The 19,685-nt window shown below is 52.6% G+C and overlaps 1 protein-coding gene across 2 annotated transcripts; it reads left to right on the forward strand.

The window, feature by feature from the left end:
* The first annotated feature begins 4,171 nt into the window (after nt 1-4,171).
* On the forward strand, nt 4,172-17,959 carry PLPP7 (phospholipid phosphatase 7 (inactive)). Of its 2 annotated transcripts, XR_011742028.1 has the most exons (3): nt 4,172-5,280; nt 8,017-9,466; nt 17,108-17,180. XR_011742028.1 is itself a non-coding variant. In XM_065853928.2 (2 exons), the coding sequence occupies exons 1-2, from the start codon at nt 4,830-4,832 to the stop codon at nt 17,470-17,472; spliced, it is 816 nt and encodes a 271-aa protein (XP_065710000.2). In that variant the 5' UTR covers nt 4,812-4,829; the 3' UTR covers nt 17,473-17,959. The 2 variants fall into 2 exon arrangements, 1 of the variants encoding a protein (XP_065710000.2); XM_065853928.2 differs by lacking the exon at nt 8,017-9,466 and having other exon boundaries at nt 4,812-5,280; nt 17,108-17,959.
* The last annotated feature ends 1,726 nt before the right edge of the window (nt 17,960-19,685 follow it).

The raw sequence follows: 19,685 nt of genomic DNA on the forward strand, positions 1-19,685 counted from the left end.
AGTAAGAAGTGTTTGAGGCATCAGTGGCCTGTGAGAAAGTTGGAAACTTCTATTATTGGCAGTTTTAGGAGTAATGTTGCTGGCTGGTCCTGTTGACCATCAGCCAGCTGAGGATCTGAATTTCAAGAGCTAAGCACTAGCTGAGGGGTGCGTGTCCAGGTTTTCGGTAATAACTGCTGTGTGGCGGGCGTTACACAGGGCTCTTGGTGTGCATGTCTTCCATGACTTGTTTCTAAATGGAAACCACGGGCACTGAGAAGTATAAATTGCTTTGCCGGTGCCACTTGCCGTATGGTCCAGCAGCACGGAGCTAAGTAAATGTCTTTTAGTCCTTCCCGCACCGCAGTCTCAGCAGGCTTGATTAGTTCATGCAGTTCCTGGTGTTTTTCGGCACTGTGCACTCGCTGTCTGCTCTCGGGCAGGTAGGAGAGACCGGAGGTACTGGGTGATCCTGACAAGTGACCGCCATGGGTCCAGGGGAGGCAGGTTTGCTCCATTCCACCCACAGTAGGGGTTACGGGTTTCTTCTGCACATTTCTCAAAGCACTGGCTAAATATTTATTTTGAATTTCACAACCTCTGTGAAGAGCACAATTATAGTCACTAGCCCTGCAACAGATGTAAAAATTAAGACCATACTCAAGTAACAAGCGATTTACTATCATGTAGTAGAAGAAAGAGTGAAATTAGCATCTCTGAATGAAATATCCAGTTGCTTCAGCAGCCTCCAGAAGGTGCTGAAATACTTTGACATTTGCAAGGCTCTTTCACACTTTTCAAACAAGCTTGTCACAGTTTCTCAGAGCCTTATGAATCTGGTGAAACTGCATATTCTGCGACTCCCGTTTCACTGAAGCTTCAGCCAGGTCTTGCTTCAACTTGGCTCTCTCTGGTGTTCTGGTCAACTAGGAAATTGCATTATCTCATCTAATTAAATCAGCTTTTCATCTTCAGCTGGAGTTTCCTTTAGGTTTTGGTCATGCCCGTCCCCTTTGCGCTACTGTGAGTGATTAAGGCATCAGCACACTCCACCCCAGAGCGGCTGCATTAAGCTGTGAGCAGAACGGTTCCTGTGCTTGCTGATGGAATTACTGGAGATGCGAGGCCAAGCTGTGATAAGTAAGAATTAGGAATGTCTGGCGATGCTGTGAGTTGTGTTTCCTTCTGCTGCTTATTTGATGTACCTGTCTGTGTCTCATTGCCCCATTCCTGCTATTGCTCCCCCTGGTATCACGCCCAGCACTGTGCCTCCAGCCTGTCTGCCAGGTTTACCAAAAGGCAGGGTCTCCCCTTTGCCATCTGAGCATCAGCAAATAAAAGCAGCCCACCAGAGGCCATGCTGTTCTAATGGTGTGCATGTCCTCCATGAGGTTTACCAAAAGGCAGGGTCTCCCCTTTGCCATCTGAGCATCAGCAAATAAAAGCAGCCCACCAGAGGCCATGCTGTTCTAATGGGCCTGACTGGCATTGCTGTGTGTGCCATAAACACTGCAGATTATAATTTATTTTGGCTGGGCTTTTTCTTTCAGCCCTGGAAGAATCCCACCCAGGAATGCTGCAGGTTTGCTCGCAAGCACTTTGGCTGCAAGCGCTGCTTCTTGGCTAGTGGCTGCTGGAGGCTGGGGTGCACCAGAGCTGCCGGTGAATTGCAGTGAGAGGGGACATTGCTGTCCCCTTTGTCCCACCCACATCTCCAGCACGGTCTGCGTGGCCATGCCAGCAGCTGACTCCGTGCATGGCCGTGGCTACGAGGGGAATTGCGGCCAGCAGCCCCCAGCCCCAGGGGCTGCAGCACTGCGCAGGGAGTGCAGTCGCGGCTGGGCGGACACGGTACACGGAGCGTGCCGGGTTTGTCTGTCTGTATTTGTCTGTCTGGTGTTTTCCAAAGCGCGCGATGACCCGTGTGGATCATGTGTCAGGCCTGGAATAGCCCTGCTGGAGCAGGGAGCCTGTCTACAGGTTTAGCAGGGATATTTATAAATGCCTGGTTTTGTGGCTGTTCTGAGAGCATAGCGTGTCTCCTCTGAGCTCTGTGTGCACGATGGGGTGATGCTCAGCATGGTCCCAGTGCAGGAATCAGCAACATTTGCCTCCCAAGCTCAGTTTAACCTCTGTGACCAGCAGTGACAGCGCACCTGACTGCAGGAGAGACCAAATCTCTGTCTTTTCCTGCTGCAGTTTAGACAGGGGCTTCCCAGCCCTGTGTGCGTCCCATGCCGCCCTTCCTCCTCCGTCCTCTTCCCGCTGGGGTGCAGGGCTGGGTTCCCACGGGGAGGCTGAGGCAGCTCTGTGTGTGAGGCAGAGAAATTCCCCCGTATCAGTGTCAGCAGAAGAGACAGGCACCAGATTAAATTAACTCCCTCCCAGGGCTTTCAAGGTATTTTTTTTTCCCAAGTGACAACACCTGAGGAATATGCTCAGCAATAGCTCGGCATCCCCAGCACAGGGCTGGACAGGAGGGAGAGATTGAGTCTCCCTATTTCTGCAGGCTCCCAGCCACCAGCACTTTAACCCTCTGCTCACAGATGTTTTCAGCAGCCCTGCGTGGAGCAGGAGAAACAGGGAGGCTGTCGAGCGGGGAGGTGATGGCTATAGCCGAGCTGAAGCAGTGACAAGGGTTATCTGGCCGGCTGATGGCAGGTGGGCTGAGATTTTCCACATGCCTCGGAGCCGGGTGGCGGGATGAGGGCAGGCAGATAGGGACGGGGTGCTGAGTTCTGCGATAGCGTGAGAATGCGACCGCGCAGCCGGCGATCGGACGGGAGGTGGTGGGTGTCGGTGATGCGGAAGCATCTGTGCACCTTCCTGGGCTGCTGCAGCCCCAAATGGTACCTGAGCCATGGGGTTGTGGTTTATGGGCAGGGTCAGGGTGCCTGAGGAGCGGATGAGCTCTTCTTCCAGCTAGGAGCATCATTGCAGACGAGGGGTAGGTTGCTGGAGGGTGTGATTCAGAAATAAATCGACATGTGTTATTTTCCTGTGATTCGTAACAGGGAGATTATGAGCAAAGTCTCCTTGGGATTTCTGGCACTTGCTGGGCCAAGCGTTGTCCTCATCCCTGGCCAGCCTGTCATACGGGCACTGCCTGGATGCAGCGTTCATCTAGAGGATTTTGAGAACTCTGGATATAAAGTGTGAAGAAAGTGCAGAATTTTTCTTATTATCTTAGAAAGCAAATAACCACCTTTCATTTAGCACATAAGCTCTCCGGTGCATTTTGGATGAGACTTTTAAAGATACCTGGACGCCTGACTCCCAGGGTTACCTGTACAAATGCTGACCTCTGTAACTGAGTGTTTGCACGGGCAAATATCACTGGCACCAAGAGACGTGTCTGTTCTGCTTCTTGGTGCAATATTCATCTTCTCCACTTCTCTGTCCACAGGGGATTTCCAGCCTATTTGCACAGGAATAATCCTGTTTCTTGAGCGTGTGGGTGGTGTGGAGCCGCGACAGCCCATTGCGCTTGGAAGGTAACTCGGCGATGGCAGCCGGGGTGGGTCTGGCTCAGGCGGCTGCCGCAGCAGGATGCTCCTTCGGGCCAGAGGAGCTGAGATGAACGGTGTCTCCGAGCGGTGCTTGAGGCTTAGATCCACACAGCTGCAGCTCAGGGGCTATAGAGAGATCATGCAGACCTGTAAACGGGAGCTGTGAGCACAGATGGGATGTTCTCAGGGGCTCTTTGGTGCGTGGGAGATGTCTCGGAGGGTTCACCCCCGCTGCGATGGGGAGCGGGGAGGCTGGTGGGACGTGCACAGGTGAAGCAATGGAGCACAATGTGCCGCGGCAGGAGGGAGGGCAGTTCTTCCCTGTCCCCTGCAGGAGGACTCCCCAGGGCCTGGCATGAGCCTTGCTCCCCCCATCCCACCATGCCCGCTCCCCAGGGCCGGTACCTGTGCTGCTGATCAGCCCCGCGGCTCGGGGACACCGGCATCGCCTGTCACCTGCTGTCAGCGCGGGATCTGCGATGCTGGATGACAGGGCAGAAACGTGCGGAATTGAGGCCATGCTCGGTGCTGGGTGCAGGGGGATGGGAATTCGTTAGCAGCGCCGTGTCTCTTTTAATCAGGAGGCAGGTGCTGCTTCTCCTTGGGTTCAGGGATGGGGTGAGCGATGGAAGTTGCTGCAGGGATGGACCTTGAGGAGGAGGGAGCATGGGGCTGGTGATGCTTGAAAGATCCCCACACCAGGGAGATGTGGGTGCTGTTTAGGGTGTCCTAGCAGGGGTGAGATGTTGCAGAACAGACAAATTGGGAAGATAACCAGGGAAAGCCCCTTGTGGGGAAGCCCCTGAGCGATGCCCAGCGTTGGAGCATGCAAAGCCAGGCGGCACAGCAATACCTGCAGCCATGGGGAGGGGAGGATGCCGTGATCTTCTCCAGCTCTGCCTGTCTGATATTGAAATGTGAATTGTAATGCCAAAAAACTACATTTCCCAGTTTCCCTTGCAGCCCAGGGGAATAAGCAATTGGAAGATTTAAATAGACCAGGCCAGAAGCAACCAACCTTTGGCATGAAGCTTTTCCCTCCTCTTCTTCCAATCTATTGGCTGTTTAACCTTTTTCCCTGGCACTGGAGTGGCTGCCAAGCCTGGCATTAATTTTCCTTCCAAGCTTGCAAGGCCCATGAAGTAAACAGCCATGTGCATTCCTTACTCTATATTTAACAGCAGCAGACTGTGCTGGGGGCAACTGCAACAGAGGGGAACCTTTGTAGCTTCCCAAATTCCCGGCTCGCGAGGGTGGGAGTGGGGGGAAGCTTTCTGCAGGGAGAAGAAGGATTTCTCTCCTCCGACGGTATTCACAAAGCAGGTTACGTTAGAGACTGCAATGCCATCATCCCAGCCGCGGTCCAGGGCAAGAGACAGGAACAATGTCCTCAACAGGGCTGAGTTCCTCTCCCTGAACCAGCCCTTGAAGGGGAACCAGGAGAGCAGGAGCTCCGGCAGAAAGCAGAGCAGCCAAGCCGGGGCAGCCGGTGCCCAGAACAACAACGCCAAGGAGCGCAGGCAGTCGCAGCAGCTGCCCGAAGAGGACTGCATGCAGCTCAACCCCTCCTTCAAGGGAATCGCCTTCAACTCCTTGCTGGCCATCGATATCTGCATGTCCAAGAGGCTGGGAGTGTGCGCCAACAGAGCCTCCTCCTGGGGTGGTGCCCGCTCCATGATTAACCTCCTGGGGATAACGGGGCACGGGATCCCCTGGATCGCAGGGACCCTCATCTGCCTGGTGAAGAGCAGCACGCTGGCAGGCCAGGAGGTCCTCATGAACCTGCTGCTAGGTGAGTGGCAAACCTCCCTCCCTGCCCGGAAAGCCCAGCCCTGGTCACAAGGGACAGCAGCACCAGGACTCCTCCTCTGAGCGCTCCCAGGCACCGGCGCGGCTGGGAAGCAGGGAGTGACCTTTAGGGTGGATGCTGCACTTATCGGTCGTCTGGGTCCTGGGTACCGTGGTTGATGGGTGTAGCATGAAGTTGTCTAAGAGGGGTGGAGTGATCGTGATAGGTGGTGACACTCACAAAGTAGGGGCAGGTCCCTGGTCCTGCATGGGGCAGGGTTGTCCAGTCAGCCCAAGGAAGTGTCTGTGATGTGCAGGTGGATACCACCAGTGATGTCTTTTATTTAATCGCTGGTCACCTGCCTTGGTGGTTCAATAGGTGGGAGAAACATAAAGGTTTTAATCTTTGATCTGTGGATCAGAGCCTGAGGATATCCTTGAGAAAAAAAGATTTCCATCCCTTTGCCACCGGCTTGCGCAGACCCTGGCTCCACATTTCAGCTGCCGTGTGATGGAGTCCTGTCTCCTTCCCTGCTGTGGTTTGATCTTGCATCCTCCTTCCCCTGAGGCCATTTCTTGCTGCTGTCCCCATTTCCATGTGCTAATTTGACCCGGAGTCCGTGCAGATCTGGGATCTCTCTAGTTCTCCTTTCCTGTGTGGTGGTTCTTGTTTCTGGAGGTTGGGATGTGTTAAAGGAGGTGCCTTCTCAGTTGAGCAGGTCCCATCCCACCCAAGGGCACCGATGTTCCACCAGTGACCAGGCTGAGCCCCAGGCGTGACTTGCCTTAGACCCTTGTACCTGAGGACCTTGCTATTTCTCTTCTGCCTTTGTCATGGGGCCCAGTTATCATGTTGTTCCTTGTGACTAATTACTGTCTCATCTGGCTGTCATCCACCCTCGTGTTTCACCCTCCCCAAAAAAACAGTGATCAGCGCTACCTCTTCTGGTTGGTAAGATAAGCTGAAAACATTGGTGTTAGGCCTTTGCTTCTCAGCGAGCCTTTTGGGGGGACATAGGGACGTATTATTTCAGAGGCACCTCAGGAAAGGGACGTCCTGTCCACACGGGCTGACTGTGATGGGATGCGGTTTCTGCGTCGTGGTCCCAGGTGTTTTTCCACAAGTTCATCCTTCAGAGAGCGGGAAGATTGCACCAAACCGGGTTGAAAAGCACAGTGGTAGCTGCCTTTTCTCCCTTCTGCCGTTGAAAGAGACTGTCCTCGTGCTCTGACATCTAATGAAGGGAGGCCGTGGCGGGGAGGAAGCCAGAATAGCATCGGCGTGATGCAGAGCCCGCCAACGTCAGCAGTTCTTCCAGGGGCTCCTCGCTGCGCGGGGTCAACCTCTCACTGAGAAAAGCAGCTTCCATTTGAAAGGGCACGAGGATGAAATAGTAGGTGACTAACATCAGCCAGCACAGTTTCCAGATATCTCTTGACCCAAGAGCCTTTGGTGGTTTTGGAGCCTGAAAACTGACCTCTTTGACTCCAAATTATTTGAGATCCTTATAAAGAGCTAATGCCGCTTTTGGCTTAAAAACAAGAAAGGTTTTCTCACCCTTCTGTTGACATGTGAGGAGGCCAAATGCAAAGCCATCTCTGGGTCGCATTGAAACTTTGAGTATCGGTGGTCTCTGGGAGAGCTCAGCCCTGCACCATTACCTGCATCTCCACGTCTCCTGAGCTCAAACGTGGTGCCTGGAGACAACACAGGGTGTTTCTGAAGTCTTGCTTCCTTCCCTGGACACATTAGTCATGTCCCTCTCCTCCACCTGCCAAAAAAACCCCAACCAAATAGTTAGATTTTGTGAAGGAGTAGTTTGCAGGGTGACTTGACAGCCCTGTAGGTCTGGTGGTCTCAAAAGTGCTCAGTTTTGTCCCCCAAGTAGACAACAGTGACTGGTGGGACTGGCCAAGGTGCCCTGAGCCTCTCTGGTCAGACCTCCTTCAGGAGGATTTGTGTCAGCCCAAGAGCAGACGTCTGCTGTGAGCGTGGCCTTGGTTTGATATTTAAGATTGCAGTCAGGATCTCCGAATATCCGAGTAGCTGCTGCTGCAATGCCTGCATTGCTGATGGAGGAAAGACTCCTGGGCAGGAGGGGCTGGTGGACCTCAACAGATCCCATGAGAAGTGGGGTCTCAGGAGCGAGTAGGAAGGGTATGGCATGACCGCTGCATCCTTGGTCTCTCTCACTGCTGTTTTCCCGTGGTTCAAATCCTTCAGGATGTGGTGTAAAGCCCTCCTGGGTAGGGCCAGGTCAAAGGGAATGGAACCTCCTGGTGCCTCCCTTGTCCTCTGGAAAGGGAAGTGGGGAATTTGGGGTTCTCTATGGTACCCCTAACTTACCTCCCCTGGCTGTCCTCCCTTCCCCCCCTGCTTGCTGAGGGTTTGACACATCAAGCAGAATTTCTGATGCAGTCTCTGGGCAGGGAGCCAGCCCATCGCAGAGCGCTTGTTTAGGATTTGCAATCAGGCTTTCAAGGCGAGGAGACAGGAGACGACTGAAATGGGACCGGGAACCTGGCAGAAGCACCACTGCAGATGGGGGGGGCCCTTGTGCCCGAGGAGCTCTTGGCCAAAACACACAGGAGCATTTAGGGTGAGGGCGTCTGACCCTGGGATGCTCCATCCATCCCGACTGCAGTTGTTGATTAGCAACCCCAAGCAATGTTTTCCCCTCCGTGTTTGTCATCTGTGATGGAATTTATCGATTCTCCTCATGGTGATCTTTTCCAGCAGATGCCAAACAGCCAGAGAAGCGAAGCGCACTCGCAGCCTGTTACTGAAAAGATGGCAGAAATCAGAAATCTGTGCCCATTGGAAAAATCCCTGTGCCAGAATGTGCTTTCAGGAAGACTATCTCAGCATCGTCAGCTACTGAAGAGTCAGGAAGAAAGTTTGCATCCCCTGGCCAAATTGAGAAAATCATAACTCAGGAAACCCCCTAATTTTAGAGATCATTTTATTAATCTACTGCTGTTGGAAGTTTTAGTACTGTTCAAGCTTTTCCCTGCAATCATAAGGATTTAATGAAAACTGAGGTGCTTAGAGAATCATCTGAACCTTGCAATCAGGCTGTCATTGGGAAAACAGACAAAACTTACCCCAAAATTCCCAGATCTGCTCCAGAACCAGACAGAAACTCCATTAAACCCTGGGGGAAGCAATACCTCGGTTTCTGGTTCTGATCCATCTGCTGCGGATGTGGATCCAAATTTAGTGATTCATTGACTGCAAAGCCAGCAAAGAACATTTGGATCATTGATCTAACCCACGGCAAAATACAGGCTGTAGCACATCCCTTAATTTATTCCTGTTCAATTTGTTAAGGGAAAAAAACCAAACAATCTAATGTACAATTACAAGTGAGGGTGAACTTGTCAGAACCATTTCTATATTACTGCAGTGGCAGGTATTCTCACAAGCACCTTGCTTTTAGTTGGACTCTCCTCTTCCCTCCATTGTGTCTGCATCCCCTTGTCTCTCCAGCTGAATAGCTCTTTTAGCCCTCATCTCTTCTGCCTTTCAATATTTTGGATGGTGCTCAAGCCATTTCTTCACCTCCTATTTATTAAGCTAAACAGACTGATCTCATTAGGCTGATGGTCGTTCCAGGTCCAGGCACCTTCTCAGTGAGATGGGGATGGAACGTGGTCATCTACCCAAAGTGGTCACTCTGAAGTCCACCTATTGTGTTTAGAGCCAAATCTCCACCCAATGCGGTGAACCTTGTTTAATTTGCTGCAGTCCAGCCTTTGCTGTCAGAGCATGTCTGCTTGGTTAACCCTTGCACATGAAATGCCTGTTTGTGCTCAGTTTGGAATACCAGCCATTAACTGGTTTTGCTTTGGTCATGGCTTTCTGAAATAGGTATTCAGACTGGGAGAAGAGAAAGCCCCGGTCTTCTCTTTGGCAGTCGCAGTCCTGTCTTGGTGACACAGGTTCCAGTCCTCATCCATCTCCAGCTGGATCCGCATCCGACTTCCGAGGGCTGGGTTTGCTTTTTGGTGCTGTCACCAAGCATTTATTGCCATCATGTAAAATGGTGCTGTGGGGTGTGGACGTATCATTGTGAGCAGTGTGGCGAACTTGGGATAGGTGGCTTGTCACCCAAGGAGGGGACCGCAGGGTCACTTCTCCACTCCAAGGGTCAGCAGGAAGGTGGTTCTTGCTCTCTCCAGCCTTCTCCGTGAGTACTGACCTGGCTTTAGTCGAACCGGGAATGAAGCCATGATATTCTGAGGTGCAGTCCCCTGCAGACTTGTGACTTTATCCTGAGCCATATATATATTTACTTTAAAATATATATATATATATATTTATAAATACATTTATCAGCCAGGACTCTGCAGTCTTGCCCCAGCAGCTTCCAAGCAAGACCAAATTGGCAGGGAAGTGGTGGGTTAGGAAGGAAAGAGAGTGAGAAATGCCTTTGCCAGACCCCTCAGGACCCACTGACCCTGCATCATGGAGGTGCTTCAGGTGTGGTCATGCCTTTCTTTGGAGTCCGTGTGGTGCAAATCCACATAGTATAGCCCATTACTGGTAAAGGTCAGTGGGTGGAGGAGATGTCCAGGCAGTGCAGACAAGCTGGTCCTGTCGAGCCCTAGTGCTCAGCAGCCCAGACCCAGCAGAGCGGCCGAGGAGCTGCACAACAGATACATCAGAACTTGCTAAGCCAAGAGCCCCAGAGATGGTTTGGGGCCAGATGTGCCTATTTTTTTCCCCTTTCATTTCCTCCCTGTGAGGCTAGGCTAGGGATCTTCTGAGCCAGGTGTTTCTGAGGTGGTGTTTTGGCAGGAGAGGGGAGAGCACCTCGGACGCTGGCACCCTGTGAGAACCATCCCCTCCTTGTAAAACCTGGCACCTGGAGGAGGTTCAGCCCCTGTCCTGCTTCCATCCCAGCCCACCCAGTGCCCACTGGGATCCCAGCAAGTTTGCAGCACCTCTGCCCAGTGAGGTGGAAATGTTTAAATGTCAAGTAACCCAACATGACTGACCCATGGTGGGTGCCAGGCAGAGGAAACAACACAGACACCTGCTCCCTGCATCCAGCATCTCGACACAGGGCCAGCCTGGCATTAAATATTCCCCTTCATCATATCAGGCTGCTAATCTGCCTCTTTTCCTGCCCAGATACAGCAGTTAAAGTCCCTGGTCCTTTGGTGGGTGCTGTCCTCAGCCTTCATCCCCTCACAGCTGATGAGATCAGGCATCTCTGAACAGCCAGCGACGCCTGGCTCTGCCAGCTTCCCTCCCCCCTTCCCTTCCTCGCCTGCTTCCTCTATAGCAAATATATATATAAATATATATATACTGCTCACTGCAGGGCAGGCTGGCAAATCTGCAGTGTCCCTTCAGATAAAGGACAGTAATGACAAGCTGGGACCATTTGGCTGTGGCTGGAGCTGGCAGGGGGTATTTCCAGGGATCCGTATCAGATCCATGGTCTGCTCAGCCCCTTGGTACGGGTCAGCAGCGAGGAGCTCAGGCTCTGGCCGGCTGTTTGGTGCTGAGGATGCTGCAAACCCTGCAGCCATCAGCGTGCAGCCCTTGGGGGAACTGCAGTCAGCTGAAATCTCAGTGAAATGTTCCACTGCCTGAATGCAGAGTGAAAGAGAAAAGAAGTGCGAGGCTTGTTGAATGGGAAGAGGGGGAATAAACATGGGAAATGAGTCATCCTGCTGTCTGTCACGCCAGGAACTGCTTCCCAGTGCCCCTGCCTGCAGCCCAAAGGGGACAGTGGCTGTTTCACTGGGGCAGAGCCAGTGCTGCTGGGGAAGCTGAGCCAGGCTCTGGCCCGAAGGGAAATCCCGAGCAATGGGTGAGCGTGTTTGCAGCTAATGCGCTTTGACAGGAGCAGGGGTTGGGAAGAGGAAGGTGGAGAAGCGTCGGGCGGCGAGGTGAGTCAGAGGAAGGAGCAGAGCCCATGGGGTGTCCCGCTACCCCCAGGCTGGGTGGAGGATGGGGATGGGAGAGGGGAATCAGATGAACTTTCTGTATTCCCTCCCCTTGGAAGAAAGCTCCTTGTTTTCACCTGGAATGCAGTTCTGGTCTTGCTCTCCGTTTCTGTCTATCCAGGGATGCTGTCAGACCTAACTGAGCTGGGTCTAACGCACCATGAGTTGTGATGGTTGGAGTCTCTCTGAACACCGCAGAATCTGATTTACATTATTGAAGGCAGTGGAGTGTAAACGCAAGCCTAAGCAGCCCTGAGTCTGAGCAAGGAGCCCAGCTTCTGTGGGCTGGGAGATGCTGTTGCTCATCAGCCCAAGGCAGTTTTGTTCCTCCAGCTCATCCCGTATGGTGCCGTTGTCCTTGTGCGTGTTGCCACGCGTGGTTCAGGGATGTGCTGATGTTACCTGCGCTCTGCCATAGCAGACAGGGGCTTTGCAACCTGTTGGAGGCCTTCTGGGAGGCAGCTGAGCCATCCTGGGGCTCAGCTCCTTTCCTCCATCAGCACAAGCTCTTCTCCCTGTGCTCACCCTCTCGTCTGTGTCTCGTCCCCCAGCCACGCAGCCCCGCTCAGTCATTGATGCTGAGATACAAATTGCCCAGCTCCCAAGGGCACGGTATTTCCAAGGGGAGAGCTCCAGGCAGCCTGTGTTTGCATTCAGGGCTGTTTCTAATCATCTAGGATATAGCTGGTCTATTTTTAGCTGGGTGTTTTGTTGGTTTACTTAATTGCACAATGCTGCTTTCCACCATTTTTTCACCTCCCCATGGCCACTTACCCCACTCCGCTGCTTGTTGAGCCAAAAAATAACCTCCCCCCAAAACACTGCAGTGTCTGATTCATTGGTTCTTCAGTGTGTCGTGCCATCTGTGCCTTTTGTCAGCTCTTACACCTAATAGTACCACATTTGGGGAAGAAAATGGAGTAGAGGAGTGCACTTCCAGACGAATGGAGCTCTTCTAGCTGCCACCAACTCCACCGGAGAGTGAAGATGCTTTTGAAACCTGCATCTTTCATTAATGTCAACTAGTCGAGGCTGCAAACGCCTCATTTTCCAGGTCAGAGAGCCCAATGCCTGTGGGAGATTTGGGAAGTTCAGAAACAGTAGGAGGGGGCACGTAAGTAAGAAGAAAAAAAAAGAAAACAAATTTGAATTCTAATTATGGAGAAACTGTTTCCTGGGAATGGTGATGTTTGTCCAAGGTTCAGTCCTGAGCGAGGCTGGCTAAGCTGGGACATACAGGACGTTCAGAGCCAGCCATGGCCATACCCATGGTGCCGGGAGCTGTGACAGGGAGCACGGGCCATCTCAGCGGGGCTGGTGTGGCCTCCAGCACGGTGACGCCAGGTCAGAGCAGGCTGCAGGCTCTGAAACCCAGGCACTGAGTTATTGCCAGCTTGTCGCTGCGTTAACATTGTGCTGGGGTTTGGCAGAGCGGGGTTGTTTGATGCACATCTGCTCCCACGCTTGGGTGCCTCCTGAGCCCACAGGATGGGCTCGCGCTTCGTTCCTGGGCATTTACCTCCCCCTTTTGCTGTCCCCATGGCGCTGGGAAGCCGAGTCCAGCGTATGGCTCTGTCTCTGATCCCATCTCCCAGGCCGGGCTCTGGAGGGCCGCGTCTCATCCCAGCAGCCCCGTGTGTGTGAAGTCATGTGAATCGTGGCTGCAGGAGCAGATAAGGCCAAGGGCTTTTTTGGCTTTCTCCTTTTTTTCCCTCCCCCCCTTGCCCCCAGCGCTGTACCCAGGTTGTTTTTCAGCTGCGGTTTTGATAACATGTTTATATAAACATCTCAGCGGAAATCTGCCTCCATCCCTGGAGATGCTGCCTGGCTCTGATGCCCCCTAGGATGCTCAGCCTCTTTCAGCCCCAACTCCGGAAGGGACGGCAGCAGAGATGGCACCTCGGGCACTGGGACAGAAAGGACCTTACAGTGACAGGGGACGTCCAACCGTTTTGACTTCCCCTAAATAAGAGCTTTGGGGTTTGGCTTGGTTCTGCTGCGGCGATGCTTCGGGTTCGTCCTTGCGCGCAGGGCTCGCCTCTCCCCTCGCCTCCACTCCTAATGGGCTCCTAACATTTGGTGGTAGCAGCAAGGCAGATATTTGTTTTCCTTTTTGTATTAATAGATATAAAATGTCTGCCCAGGGGGCTCACTTGCAGCTCATTTACTGTGCATCTGATGCCAGATGTTGGCTATTTACAATACCAAGGTGATCTCTGATGCTAAAATTGTCACAGGCAGACAAGACTTGCTCTTTGGGTTTGCGCTTTAAGGAAGTTTTAATGGTAATAGAGCTTTTTTGCGATCAGATGGTTTTGCAGTGGAAATCTGAAGGATTGTTTCCCTTAACAGCCAGGTCAAAGGGGAAATCCTGGATATTTTTGAGAAAAATGTGATAGGAGCAGTGGGCAAGAGCTAATCCTTCCTTTGCTCTTTTAAATCCAGTGCTACCTGGATATTAAATCCAATGCTGCTCGTGTTTTAAATCCAATCTTACCTGGATCTGGGGAAGGGCACGGTGAAAAAATGCTTAAAATTAAAATTTCTTGCTCCTTGCATCTCAGCCCTCGGTCAGGCATCTGCCGTCTCTGCAGGCTCCCTTCGGTGGTCTCTTCCAGGGCTATATTTCCTCCAGCCTTCAGTCTGAAAGGTTTTGCACATCTCTGTGTTAGGGAAGGGCAGACTGAAGGTGACGATGCTGGTTTGCAGGTGGCTGTGGCTGTGCTGCAGGTGCAAAGCTGAGGGGTTTGGGATGCACGGGTAGCCAGCAGGTGCATTTCCCAGAGACACCCCCTGCAGCTGGACCTACCAAGGATGCCTAGAAGAAAGTTAACCCCTTAGCTGCAGAATGCTGGTGTAGAATCACAGAATCATTTTGGTTGGACGAGACCCTCAAGCTCATCAAGTCCAACTGTTCCCCCACCCCTGGCACTACCCCATGTCCCTGAGAACCTCATCTGTGCGTCTGTTCGACCCCTCCAGGGATGGTGACTCCACCACTGGAGCAGCCTGTTCCAATGTACCACAAGCCTTTCTGGGAAGAAATTTTTCCTAATATCCAATGTGAACCTCTCCTGGCACAACTTGAGGCTGTTTCCTCTTGTCCTATCGCTTGTTACTTGGGACAAGAGACCAAGACCCTCCATGCTCCAACCTCCTGGTTACAACCTGGATGTGCCCACCTGAGGAGGGAGGATTTGGTTTGCGTTGAGGGGAAAAGGCAGGCGAGCCCAAGTCCAAGCGGGGATGTAGATCAAGGAGTTACAAAGAAAGAGGGCCTGGGCTGGGGCTGCTGGGCGACAGCAGCGTCTGTAGCTGCTTCTGCAGGATGGGCTGGCGGCAGCGCTGGCGGCAGCGATGCTCCCTGCTGATTCACTCTGGCAGCGCCTGCCCGCCGGCAGCAGCGGCAGCAGCAGCAGGAGAGGGCAGGGGTGCAGCGCAGCTCCCCCAGGGATTTGCAGGGGCTTTGCTGAGACCCAGAGCTGGGCAAGGGCCGTGGGACCCCCCCAGTGCCTCAGGGGTCAGGGCAGGGCAGGCTGTGCGGGCTCTTTCATAGAGAAGTTGCTCCATGGAGGGAACAGAAAGTGCAGGGGGAAGTGTCAGAAAAAAGCACCAGAGTGATCTTTGGTTGTTTTTTTCTTCTTTTCTTTTAACGGCAAATTAACCCGTGGTTCTAATGCTGTCATGCCTTCAGATCTTGAAATGTGGGCAAACGAGGCTTTCTGCTTTCTGTGCATCATCTGACAAAAATCAAACCTAGCAGTACTGAAGGCCCATTTTATTAATCTTCTGAATGAAAGGATTACTAAACCAGCTCTTTGGTTTGTTCTCCATGCACACAAGCCTGCATCCCTCAAGTTGCCCTGAAATCACCTTTGACCAGAAAAAAATTTGTAAGAACAAAATACTGACTGGCAATGGTGAGCACCATGTGTCACTAAAGCACATGATGCTTGTGCTACTGATCTATGGGTGGATTTGGTGGGCAGGGGTCTGTAGTGGGTGTATTTAACGCCATGGGGGGGACACTGAGGATTTTTGGGGTGTCCAGGCTGGTTCCCGAGTCCTGGCTGGGCTCCTCGGCAGTGCAATAAGCTGCTGATTTCAGCAGGAGCAGCTTAGGCCAGAGTCTTCTCTTGGCAGCGTTGGTGTAGCAAATGAATGCGTGAGTCCGGGTTCCTGAGATCGCACCCCAGAGCTTCAGCTCTCACCCACCTCCCTTCAAGGGGAGATGGGACTGGCGGGCAATGCAGCTGGTAAGCTCTGAAAATCAGCTCCTGAAGCACTTTGCTGAATCGGGGCCACAGGGGGGGTCACCTTGGTGGGGGTGAGGAGCTGGGTTGGGGGTGATTTAGGAAGCCCAGTGTGAGCAGAGCCCCATAACAGCCGGCGGCTCCTGCACTTCGTCACCCTCAGTGGCTGCAAGCGTTTGGTCTTACCGGGAAACCACGGTGGGTGGCTGCTCCAGGGCTCTGCAGCCCCTGTTTGAAATCCCTCCCTCCCTTTCTCCCCCCAGCCAGCCCCTTAAAAACATTAGGAAATCTTAAAATGTGGAGAACTGCTCTGCTGAGTGCTGGGGTCAGATGCCACCTGTGAACCTTTCCTTCACGTCACCCTCCTGCTTCTTGTATTTAACCTGGAGCCCCACTGCTGCCTGTGCCATCAAGGAGCTGGTGCCCACATCTTTTCTTCTGCTCCGTGTCCCCTCTGTGGCTCTGAGAGCTCTGGGGTGGCTCAGGCAGGACCTGGTAGGCAGGAGGTCCAGGGAGGTCCTGCTGTCCCCCTTCCCCACGCAAGATGCCCTTCAGATGGGGAAGAAAAACAGCTTTCCCATAAGGAGAGAGCGTGGCCAGGGTAAATATCAGCTCCTTGACACAGCACTGCCAGGGCTGGCTGTGCAGAGGTGGCAGCTGCAGGAGGCGGGCAAGGAGAGCTGCCGTGACAGCTCCTCGTGTCCCAGCTCCCTCCAGGTGCCAAGCAGGCAGGAGGAGCCGCCTGCCCCCAGTGTGCCGTCTCGTTTCCCATCCATCCTCCTGAAACCTCGTCAGCTCTCAAGGAAAGGTCTTTATCAGGGCCCAGGCAACTCGTGTTCCTGTGCTGGTGATGGTCTGTGTTTCCTTGCCATTGCTTGCGAGGAGCTGAAATCAGCACTCTGACTAATTAGGAGGGCTGGGGAAGAGCAGATGAGGAGATGAAAGCAAAACAAAATCAATGCTAGGAAAGTGAAATGACAGTTCCTAATGGCTGGAGCAAAGGGGATGGGATGAACAGGAGGATGATGAAGACAAGTGCTGATGGGTTTCATTCCCAAAGCAGTTAGGGAAGAAAGGTGATTTGGTGTTGATACCTGCAGCAAAAGCTCTTTTTCTTAATTATATGGCTTTTCCCTTGGCTGACTGTCTCTTAATGCTTATGGTAGTGGAATCTGCCTGTGTAGCGTGGTCCCGCTGGCTGGCTCAGGGCAGGAGGGATGAGGTGAGCTTAGGAGAGGACGAGGCATGGCACCAGAAAGTGCTGTGGGACACCTTTTCTTCGGTGCTTTGAGGGCCAAAAGAGTTTCAGTTTTAGCTTTGCCAGTTGTTCTCTTCCTGCCCAGGTGGGTTGCTTGCCTCTGTGGTTTGGGTTTCTCCTCCGTGAGACAGCGATAATGGCATTTGCCTTCTCCATGTGTGAACTGGGAGTATTAATTAACATTTGGGTGGTGATCTGAGGATGAGGGTTTGCATGCAGCTGAACTGCGGACACCTGCCTGGAACTGAACCCAAACTTTTATTTAAAGGCACCGACAATAATTGAATGTTCTGCCATGGAAACTGCCCTCGACTTTGCTTCTGTCTCTGACCTTTCCCTCCCCATCTGTCTTTTTGTAGCCCTGCTCCTGGACATCATGATTGTGGCTGGTTTGCAGAAGCTGGCCAAGCGGAAGGGCCCGTACGACATCACCCCCGGCTTGTTGGACTACCTGACCATGGACACCTACGCGTTCCCAGCTGGGCACGCCAGCCGAGCAGCCATGCTCTCCAAGTTCTTCCTCAACCACCTGGTCCTGGCCATCCCTCTCCGGATCCTGCTGGTCCTCTGGGCCCTCTGCGTGGGCTTTTCCCGCGTCATGATCGGACGGCACCACATCACAGATGTCCTGTCTGGCTTTGTCTTTGGCTACTTGCAGTTCAGGCTGGTGGAGTTGATATGGATGTCCTCCAACACGTGTCAGATGTTGATATCCATCTGGTGAACATGGGAGACTTGTCGCCTTTCCACTGGAAACTAGCAGATACTTTGTCTCCCTCCCAGTGTTTTCTACATGTTGTTTGTTGGAAGCAGTTGTAACTTCCATGAGTAGTGGCGTTTTTTAATGTTGCTTCCCCACGTGAAAAAAAAAGATATATATTTCTTGCAATGGATTGGGTTTTAGCAGCCAAGGGCCATACCTGTGTTTTGGCCATATTCTCATACTGTGTTTGGACAGCAACCTAATTAAGCTTTACGGGTGAGAGAAATGAGCTACATGTCTGCTTAGTTTGGGTGGTTCACATCGGCACCTTTAATGTCTTCAGGATGGGCAGCGCCTGAGAGCTTCCTGAGAACATGTTCGTTAACTTTTTTGAGGCTAAATGATTTTGGCCACAGCGCTTTTTCTTTTTGTAAGCCCAGCAGTTGTGTCTTGTACAGGGTCAGGACACTGCCGGCGCTTCAAAGATAATAAATACTCGTAAAAATCCTGCCCTGTTTGGTTCTTATCATGAGGGAAGGGACAAAAGCCAGCTCAGTGTGCCTTTGAGATACATGTTCGACTTGGAGCAGGTCTTGCAGTTTTGCTCACCAAGGGGATGCAAGCGACCACTGAAATGGTTTATTTTGGATGGGGTGGACCTGGGTAGGTGCTCAGGACACTGAGGGTGGCATGTTGAAGACGGCTTTTCATCTGCTGCTCAAAAATCTGGTCTGTGAGGGTGCTGTGGTGGTTTTGATCTGGCAAAGGACAAATACAAGCTGCTCATTTTCATCCTAGTAGGGAGTAACATAACAGGCATTGTGCTGGGTCATGGTGAGTTTGCAAAGAAGGTCTAAATACAGGGCAAAGAGTCTTCTTGGCCATGATTTTATAACTATGCCAAACGATGCTGCAGACGGTAATTTCCCAGGTAAGCCCCTTAGAGCACTGGCTGCTTTCTGGTGGACCCCACAACGTCAATGAGCCCAGGGGAGGAGGCAGGACTGACCATACCCGGCCTCTGCTCGCGTGGTTGGAACCTCCCTACAGAGGGAAATACCAACTGTGTGTCTCACCCTGTGTGAAATGACCTTCCTTGATTGCAAGACTGAGCTGACTGATACCTGTGAACCAGTCTGAGGTTACTGAATACAGAGTTTGATGCCCAGACATGGTGCCGTTCCTTTCCATTACTGACGAGCAGCCACCTTGAAACCTGGCTGATCCTTACCCAGGTGATGGCCATGCTCAATGCGGTGTCTCTGAAATGGGTCACCCCTCATTAACTGTCTAAGAAAAACCTGCATTTTTCACAGAACCTTCTATTTCTGCGTGGTTTCTGTGTCTTTAGAAGAGAGTTTGATCTTTGGCAGGTGATGGTCACTACCACCAGCACCTTCCCTGGTTGGATGCATCCTGCAGAATGAAGGGATCCCATCATTCCTGTCCTCATGTCTATCCCAAGTGAGCAAAATGCACCTGGCTTGCAAGGCCAGGGAGCAACCAGCTGTGGCTTGTGCTCTCATCTATCCCTGCATGTTGGGGAGCTTCTTCCTACCAGAGCTGCTGGTGAGAAGGAGAAGACATTCAGATAACGACTGTTGCAAGCTGCTAACATTTGTTGCTCTTTGATAATTAATAGGAAAAGAAGTTAAACAGACAAATCTTTCCCTAGCAGGCGTCTCCAGCTGGGATGTCAGCGCAGAGCCCTGTGAGCCACTGACTTCTCCAGCTGGGAGGCTGGAGCAGCGTGGTGAGGAGAGCTGCAGTGGCCTTTGGAAACGAGCCTCCCGCTGAGCTGCCAGGGGTGTGCTGGGCAAGGGTCCCGCGGGAAGGGTTGTCACGGCGTGTGTTCAGGAAAGGGGAGAGCTCTGGGTCTTGCCGGTTGTCCCTGCGGGCTGGTGCAGCAGCAGGCAGAGCGGCAGTGGGGTCGGTGCTGCCCCCACCCCTGCTGCTCTCTCTTCAAATGTGGGGAGCAGGGAGATGCTGCTGCCCCTGGCCTCCATCGGGGGGTTCTTTGCCAGCCTCCTTCTCCTGCAAATGTGAAGAAGTGAGCTATGGTGCTTTCTTCTAGGCATTATGACACTTGGCAGAGTTTATCCTCAGCCTGAGGAAGGATGGAGGCAGGTTACTGCAGCTCTGATGGTACCTACGTGTACCTGGAGACAGCACCTGAAGTGGCAGGGTGCAGGGGAAGACTTTGCCCTGATTGCTTTGTGGGAAGCTCTCACTCT

The sequence above is a fragment of the Patagioenas fasciata genome, chromosome 20 (assembly GCF_037038585.1).
Source record: "Patagioenas fasciata isolate bPatFas1 chromosome 20, bPatFas1.hap1, whole genome shotgun sequence".
In the NCBI taxonomy this organism is placed as follows: domain Eukaryota; kingdom Metazoa; phylum Chordata; class Aves; order Columbiformes; family Columbidae; genus Patagioenas; species Patagioenas fasciata.

Excerpts from the sequence above, each read along its gene's own strand:
- PLPP7 (XM_065853928.2), top strand. The coding sequence starts at position 4,830 with ATGCCATCATCCCAGCCGCGGTCCAGGGCAAGAGACAGGAACAATGTC. Across the intron at positions 5,281-17,107 it reads CCTCATGAACCTGCTGCTAG|CCCTGCTCCTGGACATCATG; the intron begins GTGAGTGGCAAA and ends GTCTTTTTGTAG.